This window comes from Aotus nancymaae, unplaced genomic scaffold (assembly GCF_030222135.1).
Source record: "Aotus nancymaae isolate 86718 unplaced genomic scaffold, 86718_ANA_hifiasm-v0.15.2.pri h1tg000083l, whole genome shotgun sequence".
Classification (NCBI taxonomy): domain Eukaryota; kingdom Metazoa; phylum Chordata; class Mammalia; order Primates; family Aotidae; genus Aotus; species Aotus nancymaae.
The window spans coordinates 1,622,727-1,649,603 of NW_026988498.1; the positions used below are offsets into that span (position 1 = coordinate 1,622,727).

Genomic DNA, 26,877 nt, shown 5'->3' on the forward strand with positions numbered 1-26,877 from the left:
CACTTATGAAGCTTAGTTTGGCCAGTTATGCAGTTCTGGGTTGAACTTCATATCAACCAAATATGAAGTTCTGGGTTGAAAGTTATTTTCTTTAAGGATGTTAAATATTGGCCCCCACTCCCTTCTGGCTTGTAGGGTTTCTGCTGAGAGATCTGCTGTGAATCCGATGGGCTTTCCTTTGCAGGTGACTCGACCTTTCTCTCTGGTTGCCCTTAGGATGTTTTCCTTTATTTCAACCCTGCTGAATCTGACAATTATGTGCCTTGGGGTTGCTCTTCTTGAGGAATATCTTTGTGGTGTTCTCTGTGTTTCCTGTATTTGAATGTTGGCCTGCCTTGTTAGGTTGGGGAAGTTCTCTTGAATAATATCTTGAAGAGTGTTTTCCACCTTGGATTCATTCTCCCCGTCACATTCAGGTACACTGATCAAGCGTAGATTAGGTCTTTTCACATAATCCCATAATTCTTGGAGGCTTTGTTCATTTTTTTCACTCTTTTTTCTTAAATCTTGCCATCTCATTTTATTTCATTGATTTGATCTTCTATCTCTGCTATCCTTTCTTCTGCCTGATCGATTCAGCTGTTGGAACTTGTGTATGCCTCACAAAGTTCTCCAGCTGTGTTTTTCAGCTCCATCCAGTCATTTATGATCTTCTCTAAGCTGGTTATTCTAGTTAGCATTTCATCTAACCTTTTTTCAAGGTTCTTAGTTTCTTTGCATTGGGTTAAAATCTGGTCTTTTAACTCAGAGTTTGTTATTACCCACCTTCTGAAGCCTGCTTCTGTCACTTCATCAAATTCATTCTCTGTCTTTTTTTGTTCCCTTTATTGTGAGGAGTTGTGATCCCTGGGAGGGGAAGAGGTGTTCTGGTCTTTGATGGTTTCATCCTTTTTGCGCTGTTTTTTTCCCATCTTCGTGGATTTATCTCCCTTTGATATTTGAAGCTGGTGGTTTTGGGAGGAGTCTCTGTTGGAGCTATATATTTTTTGGCCTGTAGATGGCAATGCTGGGCTCTCTCAGATTCAGTCAGGTTGCTGGGTGGGTGGTCCTTTCCTGGAGTTTGTTTGCAGGTGAGATTGGCCCCGCCTTTCCACTAGCATCTCTCCTTCCTGGAGCTTGATCTGCCTGGTTGGGGTCAAACTGGTGTATTTGCTACCATGCTCTCTAGCGAGTTTGAGTTCTGGGGGCCTGCCAGCCTTATAGCTTGTTTCCCGGCTTTCAACTCTGCCTCTTTCTGTGGGACGGTCCATCCCACTTGTGTTAGTCCAAACTTCAGCCCAGGTCAGTGCAACAACTTGCCATGCCCAGCGAGAGCCACAGCTCAGATTTGCATAGTCTGGCAGGGCTCTCATGGACCGTTGGTCACAGGAGGGATGAGGTAACCACAGGATCCAAATCAGAGCACCAAGGGGGTGAAGTCCCCTAACCCTCCGAGCCGGCTGCACATTCCAGGTGGGGACATACCCTGCCCTGTCTTGGTTTGCCCCCCTGGGCAGCTCTCGCATAGCTCAGTTAATCTTTTATAAATTATGTGTCTTCTTGACAATTTTTAATAGCTCTCTCAGGTTATTAATATCAAACTCTGTTCACCTGGTTTATAAAAGTTTTCCAAATCTACTGTTTACTTACTAACTGTGTTGAGGATATTTTCCATGTAAAGATTAATTTTTTACATATCCAGATATCTCCCTCTTGCAAGGATTTTTGTTTGTTTGTTTTTTGTTTGTTTATTAAACAAGGTCTTCTTTCACTCAAGAGTGCACCTCGGACATTGCATGTAAGTTATTTCTCCTTTTTATGCTTTGTATCATTTATATATCTGGAATTTTTTGGATATATATGATGTCACAAGGTATCCAATTCTATTTTTAAGGTCAATAATGTATTTTCAAGACTGATTTATTAAATAACTTATTATATAATAACTTATATGCCCTGTCTTTTGAATCATTTCTTAAATTCTTATATAAATAATAACTGATTCTGAATTTCCTATTCTATTTAACTGATATTTCTGTGTAACCTTACAGCAATGTGATTGTTACTGTTTAGAATATATTGGCTTTGTGATATGATGTGAGGGCCATTAAAGCAAGTTTCCCTCACTGTTCTACCTTCTCATAAACTTATACACACTTAAAGAACATTGTATCCAATTAAAAGCAAGTCAGTTGAAATTCAAGATAGAATATCTTGGAGATATATATATTGTTTTATGAGATTTGCATTTTGATAGATTGTCTTCTGATCCAAAATTTTACATTTTATTTGTTCAGACCTTATTATATGCCTTCAATGATATTGCATAGTTTTATTTTATGAAAACTCTATTATTCTTGTCAACTTTATTCCTAAGTATTTTGAAGTTGTTATCTGAGTGAATGCAACATTTTTTTCATTCCACTTCTAGATGCTTTGGATCAAGTTTTATGCGCTTGTTTTGTATACAGTCAATACAGAAGTTTCTAGTTTATTCTACTGAGTGTTTTTTTACTAGGATCTCTTCAATTTTCTAGGTGTATAATAATATCCAATTTTTCACCAGTCGTTGTCTTTTGACATTGTATTTGTAACATTCAAGACAATTTTACTATAGTTAGCCAATTCTACAGGCTCATGCCTGTAATCCCAGCACTTTGGAAGGCCAAAACAGGCAGAGCACGAGGTCAGGAGTTCAAAACCAGCCTGGCCAACATAGTAAAACCCCGCCTCTACAAAAAATATAAAAAATTAGCCAGACATGGTGGTGGGTGCCTGTAATCCCAGCTACTTGGGAGGTTGAGGTAGGAGAATCGCATAAACCCGGGAGGCAGAGGTTGCAGTGATCCAGGATTACGCCACTGCACTCCAGCCTGGGCAACAGAGCAAGACTCTGTCTCAGAGAGAGAGAGAGAGAGAGAGAGAGAGAGAGAGATTGAAATAATTAAAAAGAATGAAGCAGAAATTCTTGGCCAGGCTCCGTGGATCATGCCTGAATCCCAGCATTCTGGGAGGCTGAGTCAGGCAGATCACGAGGTCAGGAGTTCAACACCAGAATGGCCAACACAGCGAAACCCTGCCTCTACTAAAAATAATAGAAAAAATTACCCATTGTGGTGGTGGATGCCTGTAATCCCAGCTACTCAGGAGCCTGAGGCAGAAGAATTGCATAAACCTGGGAGGCAGAGGTGCAGTGAGCCAAGATCACGCCGTTGCACTCCAACTCTGGGTGAGAGTGTAAGACTCTGAGTCAAAAACAAAAAAATTCTGGAGCTGACAAATGCAATTGATATATAGAAGAATGCATCATAGTTTTTAATAATAGAATTGAACAAGCAGAATTAATGAGCTTGAAGACAAGCGATTTTAAAATAAACAGAGGAAAAAAGAAAAAAAAAAGAAAACAATAGAGCATGCCCACGGGATCTAGAAGAGCCTCAAAAAAGGCAAATCTGAGTTACTGGGCTTAAGGATGAGGTAGAGAAAGAAATAGAGGTAGAAAGTTTATTCAAAGGGATGGCAGAGAACTTCCCAAACCCAGAGAAAGATACCAATATTTAAATACAAGAAGGCTGTAGAACATTAAGGAGATTTAACCCAAATAAGACTATCTCAGGGCTTTTAATAATCAAACTTTCAAAGATTAAAGACAAAGAAAGGATCCTAAAAGCAGCAAGCGAGAGATTTTAAAAAAGAAAACATACAATAGAGCTCCGATACATCTGGCAGCAGACTTTTTAATAGAAACCTTACAGGCCGGGCAAGAGCAGCATGACATATTTAAAGTGCTGAAGAAAAAAGCTTTTACCCTGGAATAGTATATCTAGTGAATATATCCTTCAAACCTGAAGAAGTAAAGACTTTCCCAGATAAGCAGAAGCTGAGGGACTTTATCAATGTCAGGCCTGTCCTACAAGAAATGCTAAAGAGAGCACTTCAATCAGAAAGAAAAGGACATTAATGAGAAATAAGAAATCATCTGAATGTGCAGAACTCACTGGTAACCATAAGTACACAGGAAAACACAAATATTATAATACTGTAACTGTGATGTGTAAACTACTCTAATCCTAAGTAGATAAACTAAATGATGAACAAATTAAAAGAATAACAACTTTTCAAGACATACACAGTACAATATGATATAAATAGAAACAATAAAAAATTTAAAAACTGGAGTACAGACATAAAGCATAAAGTTTTTATTAATTTTCTTTTGCCAATTTTTTTGTTTATACAAACACAGTTGAGTTGTCATCAGCCTAAAATAATCAGAATAGCCCAATCTATCCTAAGCAAAAAATACAAAACTGGAGAAATCACATTACCTGATTTCAAATTTCACTACAGAGCTTAGTAACCAAAACATCATGGTATTGTCATTAAAACAGACACATAGATCAGTGGAACAGAACAGAAAACCCAGAAACAAATCCACACACCTACAGTGCACTCGTTTTCAACAAAGGTGGTAAGAACATACACTGGGGAAAAGACAATCTCTTCTATAAATGGTGCTGGGAAAACTGAATATCTATATGCAGAAGAATGAAACTATAACCCTATCTCTTGACATATGCAAAATTCAAATCATAATGGGTTAAAGGCTTAAAGCTAAAATCTCAAACTATAAAATTACTATAAGGAAACATTGGGGAAATCTTCAGGACATTGATCTGGGCAAAAATTTCTTGACTAATACCCTATAAGCACAGGCAACCAAAGCAAAAATGGACAAATGTAATCATAAGTTAAAATGCTCTGCACAGCAAAGGAAATAATTAACTGCCACTGTGAAGAGATAACCCCCACAGAATGGGAGACAATATTTGCAAACTATCCATCTGACAAGGTATTAATAACCAGAATATATCAGGAGCACAAACAACTCTATAGGAAAAAAAAAATCCAATTTTTAAAAAATGGGCAAAAGATTTGAATAGACATTTCTTAAAACAAGACATACCAATGCCAAACAGATATATGAAAAGGTCAACATCACTGATCATCAGAGAAATGCAAATCAAATGCAAATAAAAACTCCAGTGAGATATTATCTCACCCTAGTTAAAATGGCTTATATCAAAAGACAAGAAACAGAAAAAGCTGCAGAGGATGTGGAGAAAAAGGCAAGGCTCATACACTGTTGGTGAAAATGTAAATTAGTATAACCATTATGGAGAACAGTTTGGAGGCTTATGAAAAAACTAAAAATAGAGCTACCATAAGATTCATCAATCCCAATGCTGTGTATATGCCCAAAAGAAAGGAAATCTGTACACAGAAGAAATATCTGCATGCCCATGTTGTTGCAGTACCGTTCACAGTAGCTAAGATTTGGAAGCAACCTAAGTGTCTATCAACACATGAATTGATAAAGTAAATATGGTACATATACACAATGGAGTATTATTCAACCATAAAAAAGAGTCAGATCCTTTCATAGTTGGAACCAGAGATCATTATGTTAAGTGAAGTAAGCCAAGGACATAAACATCACATATTCTCACTTATTTTTGGAATCAAAAATTCTAAACAAACAATTGAACTCATGGACACAGAGTGGAAGGATGGTTACCAGAGGATGCGAAGTGTAGTTGGGGAGGTGGGGGAGGAAAGTGGGTACAAAACAATAGAATAAATAAATAAGAACTAAATATTTGATAGCACAGCAAGGTGACTATAGTCAATAATAACTTAGTTGTACATTTTTTAATAATGAAAAGAGCATAATTGGATTGTTTGTAACACAAACGATAAATGCTTGAGGGAATGGATACCCCATTCTCTATGATGGGATTATTACACATTGCATGCCTGTATCAAAGCATCTCATGTACCCCATGAATATATATACCTACTGTGTACCCACAAAATTATAAAAAGTGTAATCAAATCGTCTTTAAATCCAATATTTGTTTACAGAAAGTGATAGAGAAACCAGCTAACACCACAAAAGAACCGATCAGAAAATCCAGAATGTACAATATTAGAATATCTTCTCTAATATTCAACACAGCCAACACAGTTGGCCTGGTTCTTCCAGCAAACCAAATGCATGTCTGTGTGTGTGTGTACATGTGTTTTAAACAGAGAATTATTGGAGCATAAAAGGGACTTCAGACTGCAGCTGTCTTAGCCACACACTGAAATCACCTGGGTGTAGAGTGATGGGTCTCCCATCAGGTTACTTAAGGGTGAATGTCTGCTGCTTAAACCTTGAAGGCCAGGTGGTAAGCCAAGGCCATGGTGCCCACCTGAGGAGCAGGTGTCCCTGAGAACCCAAACATCCCCAAAAGGATTTGAGAACCTACCAAGAGAAACAGCCCCATCACAGGCACACAGCAGGCAAAGAGCCAGAAAATTAGCTTAAAAGCAGCTTAGAGACAGAAGGAGGCACAGATCTCTGGAGCTGTTCTGACGCTGTCCAGGAGTGCCCCATGTAAAGTCCTACTAAACTCATCTACTCACCAGGCTGGACTTGTTGCAGTCATTCTTTGGCCTCTCAGCTCCCTCACAGTTTGGGAGAAGACTTTTCTACACAATTTCAAGTTTTCCTCATCACAAGTGGAGTCGTGAACAGAATCCTAGGTAGCAAATGATGCGCAAGGGAGGGGCATCTGCAGGGGAATACTGGGGTAACCGGAAACGCATGTAGGGTGGAGCTGCCCTACTGCTTGAGCTTTGCGAGCCATCATATGAGTACCAGGATGCTCAGAAAACATAGGTAAGGCCTGAGCACATATTGCAAGTAACCAATATATTCAAAGTACGATAAGGAGACCAAACATGCTGTTTCTGCAAAAAGGCTGGCTACTGAGGACTCATTAGAGCAGGAAAGGGAAAAAGCATAGGAATTCCTGCAGAAGCTCAAAGGCATGCCAGCTCTGCTAGAAATCCAGCTTCTTATATATTATGGCTTATTCCTATGCACATTTTAAAACTGATGGGCAAATTGAAGAACTTAAATTTAATTTAGAGCTTAAATTGTTAACCTGCAACTATAGAGTTAATGAGAGTCTTCTACAAATATTTCTCTCTTATTTCCTTTCCTGCCTGTTTTGCATCTGCTGTTATTAAGCTACTGGTGTTGAGATAAAACTTGCTATTTGTATTACTGCCAATTCAAGGTTACTTAGGGATTTGTCTGACACAATAAGCCTTCAGTTGGACTGATCAAGCAAAACATAGAGAAGATACAAATTTTTAAAATCAAAAATGAAAGAGGAGACATTGCAATTCCTTTTAAACATAACTCAGATGAAATGACAAATTCCTAGGAAAATATAAAATACTAAAACTAGAAAAATAGATAATCTGAATAGTCTTTTAACAAGTAAAGTGATTAAATACTAATATGTATTTTATAAATTCATAGATCAATTTTATAGATCAACTGGTAGTTCAGAAATAAATCAACGTATCTATGATCAATTGATTTTGACAAGGGTGCCAAGACCATTCAATGGGGAAAAACAGTCTTTTCAGCAAATGATTCTGGGACAACCGGATAACCACAGGCAAAAAAAAGGAAGTTGGATCCCAACCTCACACTATATGTAAAAAATTAACTCAAAATGATTATAGACTTAAATATAAAATCTAGAGCTATAAAATTCTTAGAAGAAAACATAGACATAAATCTTGATGATCTAGGATTCAGCAATTTTAGTTACGCCACGAGAAGCAAAAGTGGCAAAAAAAGATAAACTGGATTTTATCAAAATTGTAAATCTTTATGTTTCTAAAGACATCCACAAAATGTGAAATGACCATTCATATAATGAGAGAAAATATTTCCATATCTTATATACATATTAAAACACTTGTACCCAGAGTATATACAAAACAAATGTAACTTGTTAATAAAAAGATAAATACCCCAATGAAATATCAGAAAATGATATAAACAGACATTTTTATCCTAAAAAGATATACAAATGGCAATAAGTATGTGAGAAGATGCTCTATATAATCACTCAGGAAAATATAAATCAAAACTATGAGATATACTCTCAAAGATGACTATAATTAAAAAGAGAAAATAAATCAGAGAAGATATGGAGAAATTGTAACTCTTATAAAATGCTGTTAGTAGTGTAAATAATGCCCCCATTTTGAAAAAAAAAACATTTGGCAGTTCCTCAAAAGGTTAAATATTGGTTTGTCATATGACTTAGCAATTTCACTCCTAGATATATACACAAGGGGAATAAAATATATGTCCACACAGTAGCATGTACATGAATGTTTATAGCAGCATTATGCCTAATAATAAAAAGAGTAGAAAACACAAATGTTAATCAACTGGATAAACAACATGTGGTATATTCATACAATGGAACATTACTTAGTCATAAGGAGTAATGAAGTACTGATACATGCTACACCATAATGGAACCATGAAAACATTATGCTTAGTAAAAAAGCCAGTCACAAAAGGCCATATATTATATAAATTCATTAATGTCAAATGTCCAGAATAGGCAAACCCATAGAGACAGAAAGTGGACGAGTAGTTGGCAGAAGGTGGAGGGATGAAGAAATGGGGAACTATTTCTCATGAGGATGGGATTCCTTTGAAGATAATGAAAATGGTTTAAAATTGTGGAGTGGTCACAACTCTATACTTTAAAAAGTCACTAACTTGTATACTTTAAAGAGCTGGTTTTATGGTATGTAAATTATATCTCATTAAAGTTGTTATAAAAATAGTCATTGTATTTTCTCTTCTCTACAGATTTCCCTTAATAAAGGGGAAAAAACCCTCTGCTTCACAGGAAAAGTAAAAGAAGATGAGTTTTACCACACAGCTTTCTGTAAAGCTGAATGATGGACACTTCATGCCTATGCTGGGGTTTGGCACCTCTGCCCCTAGAAAGGTAACCATAATGATATTGGGGATGGAGGAGTAGCAGGTGGTTCCTGACCAGAATCAGTCACAATGTGAGTTTGGGAAATTCAGGTGGGCCTCACTTTTCTCATTTGTAACACACTTATCACCAAGGTAGGTTACTCTGTACATTAAGTTAGGGCTTTTCATGTTTTAGTAGATATATAAACACTTGAGGATCTTGTTAAAAATGTAGATTTGGAGGCCTTATCCCTGAAGGTTCTGACTGAGTAGATCTTGAATGAGGCTCTAGAATTTACATTTATAATAAGCTTCCAACTGATTCAGATGCTGCTTGTCCAAAACCACGCTTGGAGTGGCACTCCATCAAGAGAGATGGAAGTATGCATGCAATTGTTCAGAATTCAGGGGTAAGTCTGTTGCTGTTACTCTGGCTTCTGTCCAGTTGTAGCCATTTCATAGTAGAAGAAATGAAATCCTATTGACATGATTACCGTGTGCCAGAAACTTCACAGCAAACATGTTTGTGAGAAAGTTGTGTTGTAATTTTTAATACCCAAGTCCTCCCTGTTCACCACTAATAAGAATATCGACAGAAAGTTCTGGGGCATAGGAACTTGGGAAAAGAGAGACAGGCTTAGAGGGAGCTGTGTGGTCTAGGTGGCCACGGTCTCTGAGAGGCCAGGTTGGTAAGATGGTGCCATGAAAGACTCACATGGTACTTGAAAAATTCCCTTCTCCTTGGCTCCGTGCATGTTTGTGGATCAAGCACTGCAAACTTACAAGGGCACATCACAGTGGTTGTTGGTGAAGAACATTATAATTATTTAAGAAAAGTTGTAGGATTGTTTCCCAACACAAGAAAAACATTGAGGACTGCAAAGACTGTCATGAAGTATTGCTTTTGCCATTCCTTGGCTCTTTAACCTGGGGATACTTAAAAAAATCTTCACGGACTCAGTTGACTCAACAGTAGTTAGAAATGAAACAAATATACCCAAGAGGCATTTTAATTACTGAGTGAGGTATAAAGAGTTCTAATATAAGCAGAAAAATTATGGATGACTTCAAGAGTCCAGCCTGGTGGGCCAGAAGAATAATGGATGCCTAAGAAAAATAAGAAGGATGTGAAGGAGAATGTGCTGCTTAAGAACCAGCATAGCAGCTAAAAGAATAAATAATTATGAGATTTTTTTGAGTGAAAAAATAGTTTTACTTTTCAAATAATTATTTTATTTTAAAAATCATTATTTTAAAATATTTTTAAATGGCTTATTTTCCTTTAAAATAATTTTTAAAACTGTATCTATTTTTGTTCTTCCTCAAATGTTCTTTGTTTTTCCAAGTTAAAATAGGTAAATCAATATTTTAGTGTGTCTAAAGTTGTATCTTTATGTTGATAATTATTAGCATTGAATTATTGGATCAAAACCAATTTTATAATCTCTTATAGAGCAAATTAAGTCAGGAATTAAATCTATAGATTGTGCAAATCTATAGATCATATATATACACTATAAATACATAGATAGAGGTGTAAAGGCTGTGATGTGCTGAGTCTAGCTCATGAGGACTCAAAAGAGTGTATTGTGAGCATCTCTGCCCATTTTGGTAAGCTTGAACTTAGCCACGGTGGAAGAGTATTTACACTATAGAAATTGCCAAATACTACAAACCAGGACTTCTTCAGAGTTAGTTGTTAAACATTTACCACTGATTGTTACTCAACATTTAGCTTTGCCACCTCTAGCTCTTAGCCCTTAGTGGAAGGGGTGGGGGAGATTCTTTTGAATATCTCTTTAGAGAATTGATCATCTGTTTCTGAGTCAAAAAGGTCTTTATCTCTTTATGCTCTTCCAGGTTGCCATGAGTAATGTAGAAGAAGCCGTCCAGGTGGCAATAGATGTAGGCTACCGCCATATTGACTCAGCTTATTTATACCTGAATGAAGAAGCCATTGGGCAGGCCATCAGGAAGAAGATTGCCAATGGCACTGTGGAAAGAAAAGATATATTCTATACCACAAAGGTGCTATGTACCAATGCATCTGTATCTGTGGGAAGTCACTCTAGGCTGTAAAGCGCCTTGTCAAATTGCTCTTCACTGGTTTAATCTTCATCTCTTCAGACTTGCATCATGAGAAGTCTGGTTAGGAACGTGGATTCTGTAATCCGACTTTTATATTTGAATTCAGGCTCTGACAATAAATGTGTGACCTTCCCTAGTCTATAGCAAGTGTAAAAATAAATAAATAAATATGTGCAACCTCCGACAAACTACTAAAACACTATCCTTCAGTTTCCCAAGTTGTAAAATGAAGACAATGTTATTTATCTCACATAATTTTTATGAGTGTTATATTTTTAAAAATACATGTAAAGCTTGCTAAAAAGTATTTGGTACATTTCAGATGTTCAAAAATGCTGTTATTATTATCATAATTTTTTAACTCTGAAATGATTTGGCTCTTCCTACTCTACTATAGTCAAGTTTTGACAAAGTGACTTAATCTGTCTTAGCTAAAGTATGAGGTAATGTGATTTAGTCAGAAAGTGCAGGCTTTGGAAACAGATGCACTAGGATCAAATTTTAGTTGTTGAATATTCCATTTGACTTTGTGAAATTTCTTAACCAAAAAATAAAACAAGTTTTTTAGCCTCTCTAAGCCTTCATCCTGGCATCTCAACATATTTTGTGGTCAATAAATGTTTATTTCTCTGAAGATTAAGTTAATGTTTATAAATGTACTTACATATTTCTTTTTAAACTCTTGAGCCATTTTCTTCTATTAATAATACTCTTCAATTCACTGACATCATATCTGAAACAAATAAAAGAACTTAGGTATTTAAGTCAGGTAGGAAAAGGAATCCCAAAGAAATTTTAATGCTAGTGTTCATTGAACTGACTACTGCTAGAAAAACAAAGAACAAACAAACAAACAAAACATTTAAACGTGAGGGGACGAAGTCCACAGAGATAGAACATAGGCCCATGCAAGTACATCCCATGCAAGCTTGTAATAAAGTGTTTCTTCCTTCCAGCCCAGCATGTGACCTATGACTGCCTTTAGCTGTGCAGTAGCTACAGCACCAGGCTTCTCAGTCTCATCTTTTAATTCTCCTTTCATATGAAAGATTGGTTACTTTAGCTTTAGTCATTTTGATGATTTTTTCCCCTAGATTATTGCTTCTTCGATTGAGGTAACTGAAGTACCCAAAAAAGATATCCCCTATGGGTCTAACTATCTTTGGGAAACCTAACCATTTAATACAGTCAAACCAGAGCCTGCGGAATCACCATCACTTGGGGTTCCTGTCTGGCAGGCAATTTCCCGGTCTACCCTCCAGATATTGTGATTTATTATGTTAGGAGTAGAATCTAGGAATATGTTTGTGCAAGCAAATCAGATTATTCTTTTACATTCTAAAGTTTGAGAATCTGATGAAACTGGTACTTTTTTCTCTACATTTATCATCTTCATTCCGTATGAAAATCTGCTATGATGATTAAGAGCTTAGCGTTGACTGGGAATAACTTGTCGCTTCTCTAAGAGGATTTGGCTGCTGATGTTTATTTGCCATTTCATTAAGCTCTCTCGAAGACTTTTGAAGAAGTACTCTCACACAACTTCTCTTTCAACCATTGCAGCTGTGGGGCACCTTTTCCCGCCCAGAACTGGTCCAGAGAGGCCTTGAACTGTCACTGCAGAAACTTCAGCTGAGCTACGTGAATCTTTACCTTATTCATTACCCGGTATCTTTGCAGGTTAGCACAAGTTGTTATACTTTGGTTATCAACATGAATACTAGTCACTGAATGCAAAAGAGGAAACAGTTTCTGAGGATGAGATGATACTTTTAAGATTCTCTCTTGTGCTTTTTATTGATTTTTTTTTCTGCAATTCTTCTAAACTCAGTTCACAACACTAGCCCCAGAGTGACAGGAGTTCAGCGATGTGAACAGCTTTGCCTCAGTCTTGTGGATGTACTGCCCATATTTTCAAGTTCTTATCCCCTGGAGTCTCAAACCCACATGGCCGACAGTGGAGTTAAGTTACGGAACAGGAAGTTCAGTGAGGACTTGAGACTCAGCTTTGAATGCTGACAAGTCACTGGCAAGAGAGAGAGAGCTCTTTGCAAGGGTCCAGGACCAGGGGGCCTGCTGGGTATCACACCACCCTAGAGTCTGCCCAGGATAGAATCCTAAGTGCCTCAGCTTAGCCTTGACACAGACAATATTGATTAAATTGGTAACGCTCAAAAGCATTTCTAGGACGCATATTTCCTACATGTGCTGCCTTTGCTGTTAGTATAATTTTACAGATCTATTCAAGAATAAGGATGGAGGGCTCCATCAGTCTCAAGGTTTATAGGCCCTAAGGTTGGCTGAGACCAGGAAGAGCTTTGTGCAAACTCTCCTTCTTTCCTGTGTTCCAGCCTGGAGAGGAGTTTTTACCAATGGACTCACAGGGAAAGATCATTTTTGACACAGTGGATCTCTGCAGCATGTGGGAGGTGAGTGCAACTCCAGTGAGCCCATCTCTGCACCTTGGGGGAGACAGAAAAAATAGACAAGGAATTTGGGAAATGGGACCTGGTCTAATATGCCCAATGTTCAGACTCGGGAGAGCCCTCAATGTCTCTCTGCCTCCGTTTTCACATTTCATTCACTTACTCATCCAGCAAGTATGTATTGAGTGCCTACGGTGTATCAAGTTCTATTTTGCATACCCAGAGAACATCGGTGAACAGAACCAGGCTGTTGGTCCATGCATGGGGAGGTGCTGTGGTAGGTGGGGGTGAGAAATAAAGCTGTGTGCTGGAGTTGGTTTGGGGCACAGACCTGCAATGATAAACAGAGTGGCAGGGTAAGCATCTTTGAAAGAGTGACATTAGAGTGAAGACTTGTAGCAGATGAAGGAATTGATTGCATGGATATCTGGGGGAAAAGTGATGCAGGCAGAAAGAGAGACAAGGCAGTGATTTCCTTTTGTTTTTGTCTTTTTAGATGGAGCTTTGCTCTGGCAACGAGGCAGGAGTGCAATGGCAAGTTCTCGCCTCAGTACAACCTTTGCCTCCTGGGTTCAAGCGATTCTCCTGCCTCAGCCTCCCGAGTAGCTGGGGTTACAGGCATGCGCCACCATGCCTGACTAATTTTTGTATTTTTAGTAGAGACTGGGTTTCACAACATTGGCCAGGCTGGTTTCAAACCCCTGACCTCAGGAGATCCGCCTGCCTCAGCCTCCCAAAGTGCTAGGGTTACAGAAGGGAGCCACCGCGCTGGGCCACAGCAATGTTTTTAAGAGGGGAGAGACACTAGTGTGTCCAAGAACAGCAAGGGGACATGTGAGACTGGACATTGTGAGTGAGTGGACAGTGCAGGGAATTAGGTCAGAAAGCAGAAGCCAGTGGTCCCACGGGTGGAAGACCTGCCTCTCAGGCCACAGCTGCTGCACTTCCTGTTCTCTTGGCACTTGGTACTGGTTTTGCCGTTGCTCCATCAAACTCTTCTAGGTATTCACTAAAGACCATGCTAGTTCCCTTAACTCTGTCCTGGCCACCTACTCGCATTGTTTTCATTCCATCTTCGTGCCCATTTATTTTACTTACTTACTTTTTGTTTTTCTCTTACTCGGTCCATTCGTGCCTTATTCATCGACATCTGCACTTTGCAAGGCTGTGTCTCTCTCACTGTCTCATACGCAATCTTCGCCTACCTCTAGCATGCAGACATTTATTATTTGCCTCTAGCTGGCTACACAGATTATTCCTCACAACACCTTCCTCTCCAGGCCATGGAGAAGTGTAAGGACGCAGGATTGGCCAGGTCCATCGGGGTGTCCAACTTCAACCGCAGGCAGCTGGAGATGATCCTCAACAAGCCAGGGCTCAAGTACAAGCCCGTCTGCAACCAGGTGAGCGCCAGCCATCTGCCCCACCAACTGCTTTCTCTGCTCTTTGGCTTCCTCTATTCTCGATTTGACAAAGCTACTGATGACATTCTTCTCACATGTATTTTACCTTTCAACATCAGATGCTTCAAGGGAAGAGAACACACTTTGTATTGAAAACAGTGCATGACGCCACGTCACCTTATCAAAAAATAATCTAAGGTTTTTTAAAAAAATATTAAGAGTATAATCTACCAGGTGCTACCGTGTTTGGTTCTAGAAGTTAGAACTAGTGAATGACTGACAACAACTTCTTTTTTTTTCTCTTTCTTTCTCTTTTTTTTTTTTTTTTTTTTGAGATGGAGTTTCACTCTTGTTGCCCAGGCTGGAGTGCAATGGCACAATCTCAGCTCACTGCAATGTCCGCCTCCCAGATTCAAGCGATTGTCCTGACTCAGCATCCCGTGTAGCTAGGATTACAGGTGCTCGCCACCATGCTTGGCTAATTTTTTGTATGTTTAGCAGAGACAGGGTTTCGCCATGTTGGCCAGGCTGGTCTGAAACTCCTGACGTCAGGTGATCCACTTGCCTTGGCCTCCCAAAGTGCTGAGATTACAGCATGAGCTACCGTTCCCAGACGACAACCACTTTTTTTTAACAGAAAAGTTCAGCAAATTTGGAAAATAATTTCATATCAATTTGTATGTAAAAGAAAATTGATGATACATTTTTATGTTTGCCAATTTCTTTAAGGGCTGTGTTGTGAGATAACCACTGAGCCTCTCCATGGTACAAAATCCCTCCCAAACTTATGAAAAGCAACTGTTTGGATTCAGAGTAGGCTTTTAAAAAGAGTCTCTTTTCATAAGTTTGAGAGAGATGTGGATAACAGTGAGGTTGCATAACAATTTGAATGCACTGAATGTCCCTAAAGTAGGCACTTAAAAATCATTAAAATGGTAAAATTAAAGCATGAGATTGTCGTAATCAGTTGATTTAAGAAAACATGGTAAAAGTTATGGATATTTTACCACAATACAAAATATAAAAATGTTATTAAAGTCTAGTCAATAAGATAAGCCCACTTGAATAGGCAACACATAACCTGCAGTATCCTGGAGGATTGTGAGGCAAGTCACATGACTGTAGGAAGAACTGGCAAGCCATCGGTGCTGGGGAAGGCTCACACTTCAACCAGGTGGCCACATCTCCATTTAAACATCTGACATGCAGACTAAGTGAGGATGGTCATCAATTTATAATTGGCTATTAGTAAATCTTCATTTATTTCTCTTTTTTTTGAAGAAAAAAACAAATAGGAGTTCTAAAAAGTTTCCTTTTGTGACCCTTGGGAATTTTACCTCCACTTTGCACATCATCAATTTAGAGAAAGAAAAAAAAATGGTTTTGAGTTCAGTAGTTGACGAAGACCCAAAGGAGAATCTGGACATTACCTTGAACTCTAAAGGGTGAAAAGAATTTAGCTAAGTGAAGGCTGGCTGGGAGGGACTTTACATGGCCTTGAAAACTTGAGCAAAAGTACAACTGGTTAATTATGTGCAGCAAACTGATCATAGTGAGAAATTCACTCAGGTGAGGGGTTACAGGGTCCAGGTGGGTTTTAAGCCCTGAATCTAATGAGCTACCCTTCCTTACTTTTTAGTGTTATGACTAAGCAAACACACATGCAGCAATTCCATAGGAGGTTGATGTGCACTGATGATTAAGCCAATGCAGGGCCTTTCCTGCAGGCTGGGTTGGAGAACACAGTTCAAGTGAGCCTTAAATGAGGTCTCTTGCTTTTCTTTGGATCTCTGTCCATTCCTCTTACAAATCACTGGAGTTAGGGAACAAACAGTAAGAAAAGCATGCAGCCAAAAGTTCATTTGCCAAACTCTTGGTTTCCGGACTGGTGGATCACAAGCTGAAAAGTCATTACTCACATCCTCAAATAATGTAAACAGTTCATCAGATGGAAAACTAGCAATTCGACTCAACAGAGACTTGATGTCACAGGGCAAAATGCTGCCCCCAATTCTGGAGAGAGAGGCTGATAGAGATACCATCAGTGTTCCACAGCTGGGGCCAGTGCTGAGTAGGAAAACCTACACTGTTACTGAATTGCTGGGAGCTCAATGTGGACAAGTCTGAAAGAGAATACTCCAGGGACACCCAGTCTTAGGGAGGCCTCCACTTTTGTAAGTCGTACCTCTACTGTCTACCAAGCTTTTGCAGTGAATACCAGAGACAAATCTCCTGATGCTTCTGGCTGGAGAAGCCCAGAGTAGCCACGTTTTCTTAAAGGGCCTGCCCTCAGCACAAGATATTTCACTAGAGCCTATGCCTGAAGTTTTACTTGAATCTAACCTAAGGAAAAAGAAATACTCATTCCAACTGAAAGAATCAACAAAATCTCCTGGAACTCACAAGTGAATATAAAAAGGTTGCAGTACATGAGGTTAATATACAAAAATCAATTGCTTTTCTATATGTCAGCAATGAAAAAGCAGAGTTTAGAATTAAAAACACTATGCCATTTACATTAACATCATACAAATAAACATTTCAGTATAAATCTAATGAAGTGGGCTGGGTGCGGTAACTCATGCCTGTAATCCTGGCACTTTGGGAGGCTGAGGCAGGCAGATCCCTGAGGTCAGGAATTCAAGACCAGCCTGGCCAAGAAGGTGAAACTGTGTCTCTACTAAAAATACAAAAATTAGCTGGGTATAGTGGTACATAACTGTAATCCCAGAAACTTGGGAGGCTAAGGCAGGAGAATCTCTTGAACCCAGGAGGCAGAGGTTGCAGTGAGCCAAGATCATGCCACTGCACTCCAGCCTGGGCAACAGAACAAGACTCTGTCTCAAAAAAACAAAACAAAATATGGGTAAGATCTATACAATCCCAATAAAATTACCAGTAAGTTATTTTTGTGAATACCAATGAACTCATCTTAAAGTTCACACTGAAAAGTAAGAAACAAAGAATAGCTGTCACAATACTGAAGAAGAAAGTCATATGACTAAAACTACCCATCTTTAAGAGATACTACAAAGTACAGTAATCATGACAATGTGGTATCGGTGAAAGAATAGACAAATAGATCGATGGAATAGAACGGAGAGAGCCCAGAAATAGACCCACACAGATACAGTCATCTGATCTTGACAAAGGAGCAAAGGGAATTTAGTGGAGAAAATAATCTTGACAAACGGTGCTGGAAAAACTGTACGTCCACATTCAAAAAATTTTTTAAAAGATTTAGACACAGACTTAACATCCTTCACGAAAATTAACTCAAAGTGGATCACAGACCTAAACGTAAAATAGAAAACTATAAAACTCCTAGAAGGTATAAAACAAACTAGATAACCTTGGGTATGGTGATGACTTTTTAGATATATTACCAAGGGCATGAACCATGAAAGAAAGAATGAATAAGCTGGATTTCATTAAAGTTAGAAAATTCTGCTTTGTGAAAGTCACTGTCAAGAAAATGAGAATACAAATCCCTGACTGGAGAAAATATTTGCAAAACATATGTCTGATATAAAATTGATTTCCAAATTACACAAAGAAATCTTAACACTCAAGAATAAGAAACCAGAAACAACCAAATGTAGAAATGAGCAAAAGATCTGAACAGTTTAACAAAGATATATAGATGGCAAATAATCCAATAAAGTTGCTCACCATCATATATCACTAGACAATCATAAATTAAAAAGATATTACTGCACACCTGTTAGAATGGGCAAACTCCAAAACACTGACAATACCAACTGCTGCAGAGAACATAGAGAAACTGAAACTCTTCTTAATTGCTGGTGGAAATGATGTAGAACATTTCTTTTTGGTCACTTTGCAAGCCAGGGATCCCTGGCTGGTGATGCCCCACCAAAGCCTCACTCGACCACGCTGGTGAACCATGGCTGTGTGATAGCTTGTACCTGAGTTTGGTGGTTCTTGAGCTCTTGTACTACATCCAATAAGAATGAGGAAATGCTGGACATTGAAGGGAGAGGAGGGAGGAGAAGAATTTTATTGAGTGATGAAAATGGCTTTAGCAGAGAGGGGATGCAGGGTTAGTCCCCCTACCCAAAGGCAGGAAAGTCCCCCCATATGGCTGGGTCTGGAGCCTTTTATGGACTCAGAATGGGGAGTGCGTGAGGTTTGTGAATATGCAAAAAAGGTTAAAGTGGAGACACTACTCAAAGGTGTGCATGACAGTGCAGAAAACCAATTAGGAAAGGGTAGGTATATGTGAAATAGGTGAAGGGTGGGGATCAACCAGAGGAAACTGTGACAAACAGGAAGACAAGTGCTCAATCTGGTCCAAGGATTTAACTTGTAGTTTGGATTTCAGGCTATAAACTGTCCTGGGCTTGGAGGTAGGGTTTCACTGGGGACTCACCCCTATCTGCCTAGGCATTTGGCTATATCCTGCCACTCTCAAAAGTACAAAATGATATAGCCACTTTGGAAGACATTTTGGCAGTTTCTTACAAAACTATACATACTCTCACCACATAATCCAGTAGTCAGCAGTCATGCTTTCTGGCATTTACCTAGATGAGTTGAAAACATATCCAGACAAAAACTTGCTCATAGACACTTATAGCATATATATTCATCATTACCAAAACTTTGAAACAACCAAGCTGTCATCATGGTTCATGAGCAAGAACCAAAGATGTCACCATGGTTTTCAGTCTGGGAGACTGAAATTCTCTTTTGGCCTTGTACGCAACCTGCCCTCTAAGAGCACTGAGTTAATTATTTAATCAGCAGTGCCATGCCCTCCATGGGCTGTAATCCCAAGTGAAGCCCTTGGGAGCTTCATGGGTACAGCCGTGGATGACCATCACGGCTTGGCCAGTGTTGCTGGGATTCTAAAAGATATTTGATACCATGCAATGCAGCACTGCATGTCCCTGGTAAACTTGGTGTTGGTGGTTCTGTAACCTAACTCTGCTGCTTGGCATTCTGCAGGTGGAATGTCACCCTTACCTCAACCAGAGCAAACTCCTGGAGTACTGTAAGTCGAAGGACATTGTCATGACTGGATATGCTGCCTTGGGGTCTGACCCAGGCAAGGATTGGTAATAATCTCCATAAAGTCATTTTGTTGTGGTTTTTGTTTTGTTTTTTTGTTTGTTTGTTTGTTCGTTTAGATGGGGAATCTCACCCCGTCACCCAGGCTGGAGTGCAATGGCATAATCATGGCTCGTTGCAGGCTTGAGCGTCCAGGCTCAAGTCAGGATCTTCCCTCCTAGACTTCCTGAGTAGCTGGGACTACAGGCGTGCACCACCATGCTTGGTTTATTGTTTATTTTTACTTCTGTCAAGACAGGGTTTCGCCATGTTACCCAGGCTAGTCTTGAACTCCTGGGCTCAAGTGATCCTCCCACCTTGGCCTCCAAAAGTGCTGGGATTAGAGGTGGAAGCCAAGACTTCTGGCCCATAAAGTTATTTTACTCATAGATATTGTACCTTCTGAAGTAATCTCTCAACTATCTGAAGAAATTAAAAACAGACGGCAGGAATAAATTCACTTGTAAACCTTTTACCTAAACCAGACTTACATTATAAGAACTCAATAGAACTGCCATCTTCCATTCATTTGTCCTTCTTTTTTGGATGTAACAAAAGAAGCAAAACAGATATTGAGACAGCCAGAAGGTAATGAGAAAGGTTGTAGGAGATTAGCACACCCCTGACCAAAACGAGCAGCCCCCAAGTAAAATGGATATTCAGCCTCAGACTTGTAGCATCTCTGCGTCTCCTCTAAGGGTGAAAAAAGACAACCCAGTTCTCCTGGAGGATCCAGTACTCAATGCCATTGCTGAAAAGCACAGGCGAACTCCAGCCCAGGTTGCCCTGCGCTACCAGCTGCAGCGGGGGATGGTGGTCCTGGCCAAGAGCTTCACTGAGAAGAGAATCAAAGAGAACTTCCAGGTACAGGACAGGGTGGTGGCAGCAGGGGACTGACAGAGCCACATCTTTTCCCCATGGCATGTGGGTTTTTGCAAAACTCTCAAGGTGTATTTGGGTAAAGCTTATCCCCTTCTACATTCTATGCATATAAGCACCATATTTAATTGCTTTGTCCCCCAGTGCTGCAAGGGAGAGTGGGATGGTTGGAAAGAACACTAAAGACAGGGTTAGAAGCAAATCCTAATCCTGGGTTTTCCCCTACAGTATGGTGCTGGGTAAGTCATCCCTCGATTTCTATAGCTGTAAAATAAAGGGATTAGATCATGTGAGGTTTGGGCTTAATTTTTCTAGGATTTCTTTGCTGCAATGACAGCTCCCCAAAAAAAGTCTCTGAGGAAGGATTAGCAATGCCAATCTCAACTTTATAAATGGACAAATTCCCATGACATACCACTGAATGAATCACTTGTCCATGATAACTCACTCATAAATCCTACACGAATTCTTACATGGAGGTAATGAGGTAATCCTACATGGATTTTGTGTGTCTGTGGAGAGGGGAGAAGAGGAACAGCAATTGCTTCAAGGAAATTAAATTGATCTTTGCACATTTCTCACAGGTTTTTGACTTCCAGCTGACACCAGAGGACATGAAAACCATAGATGGCCTGAACAAGAATAGAAGCTATTTTGAAAATGCTCTGTGAGTAGCTTGCTTTGTTGTCAACACTAGGGAGCAGGACAGTGAGGGAAATTCAGTTGATTTCAATCCACAGAAGGCAGCGTCTGTTGCTTAGGAAAGCTTTTGGGAAACATTTTTTCTTCAGACTTCAGATCAGAGATATTTTCTTCCAAGGCTCAGGGCTCTGCCCAGACAAGAGTGTGAGCAGAACTCAACATAGACTGAAGCTCCCTGTCGAAGACAGGGCTCTCCTGGTTCCCCACTGCCTCCGCGTGTCCCTCATCACTAGGCTTCCCTCCAATCTATATCCTAAGAATTCCATGGTTTCTATTTCTAACCCAGACCTTTTTCCTGGTCTCTAGCAGCCCACTGATTTTCTATTAAATTAAAATTCCCTGGAGATATTCCCTACAGATGGTTCTACTTATTCTTACAGTTTAAACTTAATACACTTAAAATTGATGTCTCTGGTGTTCTCTCTCTACGCTCGTCATGGTAATACTACAAAGACCACTACTATGGCACAAACCTCACCCCCTACGTCTAAATAACCACCTCGTCCTGTTGATTCTATATTTCAACATTTCTCATGCTTCCCTAATATCCATCACAAAGCCCACCCTCTCTCATTCAGGTTTTGAACCTGAATTGGCTCTCTTGCAGGGCTGGCCACAGGGGCGGATCTTCAGCCGTGGTTTCCGAACAATGTTCAGAACTTTGCTCAGGTCTGGGGGTTCTCAGTAGTAAAGAGTAAGCAGGTTCCAAAAATTAAGAAGAAAAACGGGAAGAGGCTGAGTATCAAGCACATGGAGGTGATAATGAAAATCCAGTGGCAGGAAAAAAATGTTTTCTAAAGATAGACTTTTAATGACCCTTCAAACTTTTAGATTCTATGATTCTCAGAAGGCTGTAGAGACAAATCAGGAAGTGATTATTTTCTCTTTGGTGGCATTTAGTACATATATGTATGTAAACATCTCAGAACACAGGAAGACCAACCAATCCAGTAGCTGTTGGACTGACTCCCATCCTCTGCTGCCCAGTAAGTCTGGCCACCAGCGCCTTAGCTCCCTTGAAATTATCATGGTCTTTGTCACTGTTAGTTCAATTTTAGACAGGAGCCTAAAATTCCTGGTTCCCAAATAGCTCTGTGTACACCACCTTAACACTTTTTCACTGCACTTCCTGAAAGTCCTACTCAACCATTTTATCCTTGATGTCTTCTGTAAATGTTCTTTTCATCTTTTCCCAGTAGCTGAAACCCTATTTCTCCTAGTAGCACTGATTCCCATCAGCTCTCTCCAGTTGGGGCTGTTATCCTTCCCAAGACCTTAGTAGTGCTAAGCCTGACTATTGAGTTGGAATCCTCTTCCTAAAAGCATTCAGCTCTGCGCTTTGTGTCATCAGACTAACCCACTGCTACCGCTGTCCTTTGCAGTCATCATGGCTGCATTCCCAGGTCTTCTCTCATCCACCGAATATTTTAGTTCCTAGTTTTCACTCCATCCAGCAGTAGAACTGTCATAATTTCTTATGATTTCAACACTACACAGATAATCCTTGTAATAGTCCGATCTTTCAGTTTTGTGACTTTCCTCTTCCAATGTGTTTATCCTTCAGTCTCACTCAGCCTGTCAACCTAGTAGTCTCATCCTAGACATTGTCATTGCGAGTTACTATAACCATGACTGGATGTCAGTTTTAAATTCTTACACTACAGTCATCACCTCCTACACTTCCAGCTCCTTTTCCACATGATGAACTTCAGTAATCCTTTGATTACTGCACGACCTACAATTCACTGACCCTACCACCTTTTCACTGTAACTTGACCCTCTAATGTACCCTCTGTCCTTTTTTACCTGCTTAAATTTTGGGGTCAATCAATATATTAACATCCTTGCAGATACCCTCAGCCCTTGCCATTTCTTCTAATGTTCTTTGCTGGTTTCTCCTCATTAGCTTGACTGCTCAGTTTTGGAGTGACTTAGAGCTCAACCTAGACCTCTTCTCTTTTCTCTACCTACTTTTACATCATTGTTGATTTCATCTATTCTCATGCTTTAAATATAATCTAAATATAGACTCACCAAATTATATTCAGCCCAGGTCAGGGCTCTGGACCAAGGTTTATATATCTATATACCTCTACCTGGATATCTATTATATATCTCCAAATTATCATGTCTGTAATTTGGCTGATAATGGTATCTACAATTTCTTCCCCAATACACACACACACAAACACACACACACAAACACACACATGCACACACACACCATACTCATACCAAAGTTTTTCTGATAAAGTAACTGGCTCCTGGTGTCCTCCATTTCCTGTACTTCAGTCCCAGGCATAGTATCCACAGTGAACAGGTTAAAAAGGATGTAAGCAGGAAGTCCTCAGTATTTGGGAGCCTGCCATCTCACTCAGAATTAAGAGTAAACTCATTACAAAGACCTAAAGGGCCAATAGGTACTCCCTTTCTTAACTTTGTGTGTCCCGGTCCTACTATTCTCTCAATTCTTGACTCCAATGCAGCCCCAGTGACCTCCTTGCTGTTCCTGACTGTATTAGTCTTTTTCACACTGCTGATAAAGATGTACCCAACACTGGGAAATTCGCAAAAGAAAGAGAGGTTTAATGGACTTACAGTTCCAAGAGGCTGGGAGGCCTCACAATCATGGCAGAAGGCAAAGAGGAGCAGGTCATGTCTTACATAGATGGCAGCAAGCAAAAAGAGAGCCCGTGCAGAGAAACTCCTGTTGTTAAAACCATCAGATCTCATGAGACTCATTCACTATCACAAGAACAGTGCAGGAAAGACCCGCCCCCATAATTCACTCACCTCCCACTGGGTTCCTCCCACGACATGTGGGAATTGGGGGAGTTACAATTCAAGATCAGATTTGGGTGGGGACACAGCCAAACCATAACAGTGGCATATGTCAGGCCTGTCTTAGGCCTTTCCACTGGCCATTCCCTCTGCCTAGAAAGCCTTTCCCATATAGCAGGATGGCTCGCTCCTTTACATCCTTCAGCTCTCCACTCATGCATCACTCGATGATGGCTCCTCTGTCACTTACCTAAAAATTCAGCTCTTCCTAGAAGGGCCTTTCTCTCTACTTTGCTTCATTTTTGTCCTTGACACATATCCCTAACTTACATACCATATATTTTACTAGTTTATTTCGCTTATTTTCTCTTTATCACATTAGAGTGTTAGATTCTAAGGGCAGGTTTTTGTTTTGTTTTTGTTCTTTTGTTCTTAAACTACTCTCTCCCTGGGTACTTAATAAATATTGGTTAAATAAGTAACATAATCAAATGATAAAGAAGGCAAGGGTGATGGAGAGTGAAGATACCTGCAGGAACACCTGACAATAAATATCAGTAATATTAATCAACAATAAGTATTCACTGACTTGGCATTTTCTATGTCAACAATTATTACTTTGTATATAGAAAGAGTTTTTATCTCCCATGCTAAAATAGAAGCACCTGGTTGAAGTGACTTCATCTTCTAAACACTGTGTCTATGTCTAGGTAGAATATAGAATTTTCTCCCAAGAAAAGCCATAGATAAATTGTTTCTGAATGCTTGACATATATTGAACAGTGATAATTTTATCACCTTCCTCATTATCACCTTAAAATATTTATTAACTTTACCTATTAAATCACACTGAGCATTGTTTTAAAAGACATAGAATTTATTTCTGCCCTCCTGGAGGTTCAAAATATAAACACAAATAATTTATCTCCTCAAGCTGCAGAATAACATATTGAAAATATGGAATGCCTTGGTATATTTGTGTATGTGTGCCCATGTGTGTAGGTATATTTATTTTCCACAATGTATTCATGACAGCATCATGCAATAGTATGTTATTATCATAAAACTAGTTGGGTTTATACTTAACTCACAAAGAAAACTGTGTTAATTTTTAGGCTTATGCCAGTTTAACAGAAATCTGTCTTCATCCAACCCAGAAACAATGATTTGACTGAGACTCTCCCTTTACTTTTTAGCTTTTCTCATCACCTGGATTATCAATTTCTTGATGAATACTAAGAAAATTATCTGTGGTTGTTCCAGAGCTTATTGATTTTGGTTGATGAATAGAGAACATTTCAAGGATGAGAAGTTTCTAGTATTCCCCATTGATTAGCCTGCTCAGTCACAAGTTGGCCTAAGACCCTGGATCAGAAAATAAAAGTATCTAAACCCAGTTTTCTCTTGATTCCCACCCCCACAACTGACAAAATAAAGATGTATTTGAAACAGTCTAACTGCTGCAGCTTTGGCATTTGCTTTTGTTTCTTTCCAATCTCACTGAGGTTAAGATGCTGACATCCCTGGAGCTGATGGAAGGGGTGATCACAAGGGATGTGACTCTCTCAAAAAATGCTAATAACTTCGTATACCGTCAAATTTGCAAAATCTACTTTTTTACTTGTTTGTCCTTCTTGAGCATTTTTTTCTTTTCTGTGTATTATCCACAGTATACAATTTTATTAGATATTATAAATGAATTTAACACTTAATACATAATGCCCAAAATGTCCTGATTTTAATTTTAAAAGTTACTTATCATACCAAGAACAAGGTCTCAAGTTGAATAAATAAAGATAAACAACAGGTGGCTACAACCAGATGACCAAGACGTTATAATTAACTGATCAAGTTTTTAAAGCAACCACTGTAAAAATGTTCAACAAACAATCGTAAACACACTTGCAACAAATGAAAAAACAGAAAGTGTCAACCAAAAATTAGAAAGTGTTAGAAAATAAATAGAAGATAAATGAATAACCAAATTTGGAAATATTAAAACTGAAAGTTACAATATATAAAATTAAAATTTAGTCAATAGGATCAATAACATAAGAAATAGAGGAGATAATTATTGATCTGGAAGTTAAAGCAATATAAATCATCCAATAGGAGCAACAGATAGAAAACAGACAGACGAAGAAAAGGAACAGAGCTTCCAGGACCTGTGGAACTACCACAAAAGACTTAACATTCCTGCCATCAAAGTCCTGAAAGGAAAGGAAGCAAAGAGTGGGCTGGAAAAGTACTTAGAGATGCAGTGGCTACTTTAATTGCTGAAAGCTTTTCAAATTTAGAAATACTTACAAACCTACAGAGTCAAGAAGATAAGTGATCTTCAAAAATATAAACCAAAAGAAATCAAATCAAGACACATCATAAATATATGAAAACTAAAAGAAAAGAAAAGCTTGTGAAAAAGCAAGAGAAAAATAACACCCAACCTACAGAATAAAAAGAATTAAAATAATTGTGAATTTTTTAATCAAAAAACCATGGAAGCAAGTGACAATAATTTTCAAATGCTGAAAAAAAAAATTTTCAATCCAAACTCTTGTTCAGCAAAAATATCTTTCAAAATAAAAGAGATATTATCAAGACATTTGCAGGTGAAGGAAAATAAAATTTTTTTTTCAGAAGACCTAACCGAAAATAATAGCTAACATAAGTTCTCAAAACAGAAAGAAAATAG

The 26,877-nt window shown here is 38.9% G+C and overlaps 1 protein-coding gene and 1 long non-coding RNA gene across 3 annotated transcripts in view; one reads left to right on the forward strand and one right to left on the reverse strand.

Annotated features, from left to right (window-relative positions):
• The window catches only part of LOC105710890 (uncharacterized), a 27,435-nt gene extending 13,517 nt beyond the window's left edge, over positions 1-13,918 (reverse strand). The window contains exons 1-2 of the long non-coding RNA XR_010339707.1: positions 13,567-13,918; positions 11,586-11,654 (exon numbers count right to left, since the gene is read on the reverse strand). This is a non-coding gene — a long non-coding RNA (uncharacterized LOC105710890). The remainder of the gene's footprint in view (positions 1-11,585; positions 11,655-13,566) is intronic.
• LOC105710839 (aldo-keto reductase family 1 member C3-like) lies at positions 1,262-25,642 on the forward strand. 2 transcript variants are annotated; one of them, XM_021670591.2, is made up of 10 exons: positions 1,263-1,777; positions 8,720-8,861; positions 10,694-10,861; positions 12,485-12,601; positions 13,273-13,350; positions 14,628-14,750; positions 19,722-19,831; positions 20,522-20,687; positions 21,287-21,369; positions 25,382-25,642. In XM_021670591.2, exons 2-10 carry the CDS (start codon positions 8,775-8,777, stop codon positions 25,422-25,424), a joined length of 975 nt encoding a protein of 324 aa, XP_021526266.2. In that variant the 5' UTR covers positions 1,263-1,777; positions 8,720-8,774; the 3' UTR covers positions 25,425-25,642. The 2 variants fall into 2 exon arrangements, with proteins under 2 accessions (XP_064225121.1, XP_021526266.2); XM_064369051.1 differs by lacking the exon at positions 10,694-10,861 and having other exon boundaries at positions 1,262-1,777.
• Positions 25,643-26,877: the final 1,235 nt, after the last annotated feature.

What these genes read in the sequence shown, in the direction of transcription:
- LOC105710839 (XM_021670591.2), top strand. Translation starts at nt 8,775, where the DNA reads ATGAGTTTTACCACACAGCTTTCTGTAAAGCTGAATGATGGACACTTC. An exon ending in GCACCTCTGCCCCTAGAAAG is followed by an intron (nt 8,862 to 10,693) that starts GTAACCATAATG and finishes ATGCTCTTCCAG; the next exon opens with GTTGCCATGAGTAATGTAGA. An exon ending in ATCTCTGCAGCATGTGGGAG is followed by an intron (nt 13,351 to 14,627) that starts GTGAGTGCAACT and finishes CTTCCTCTCCAG; the next exon opens with GCCATGGAGAAGTGTAAGGA.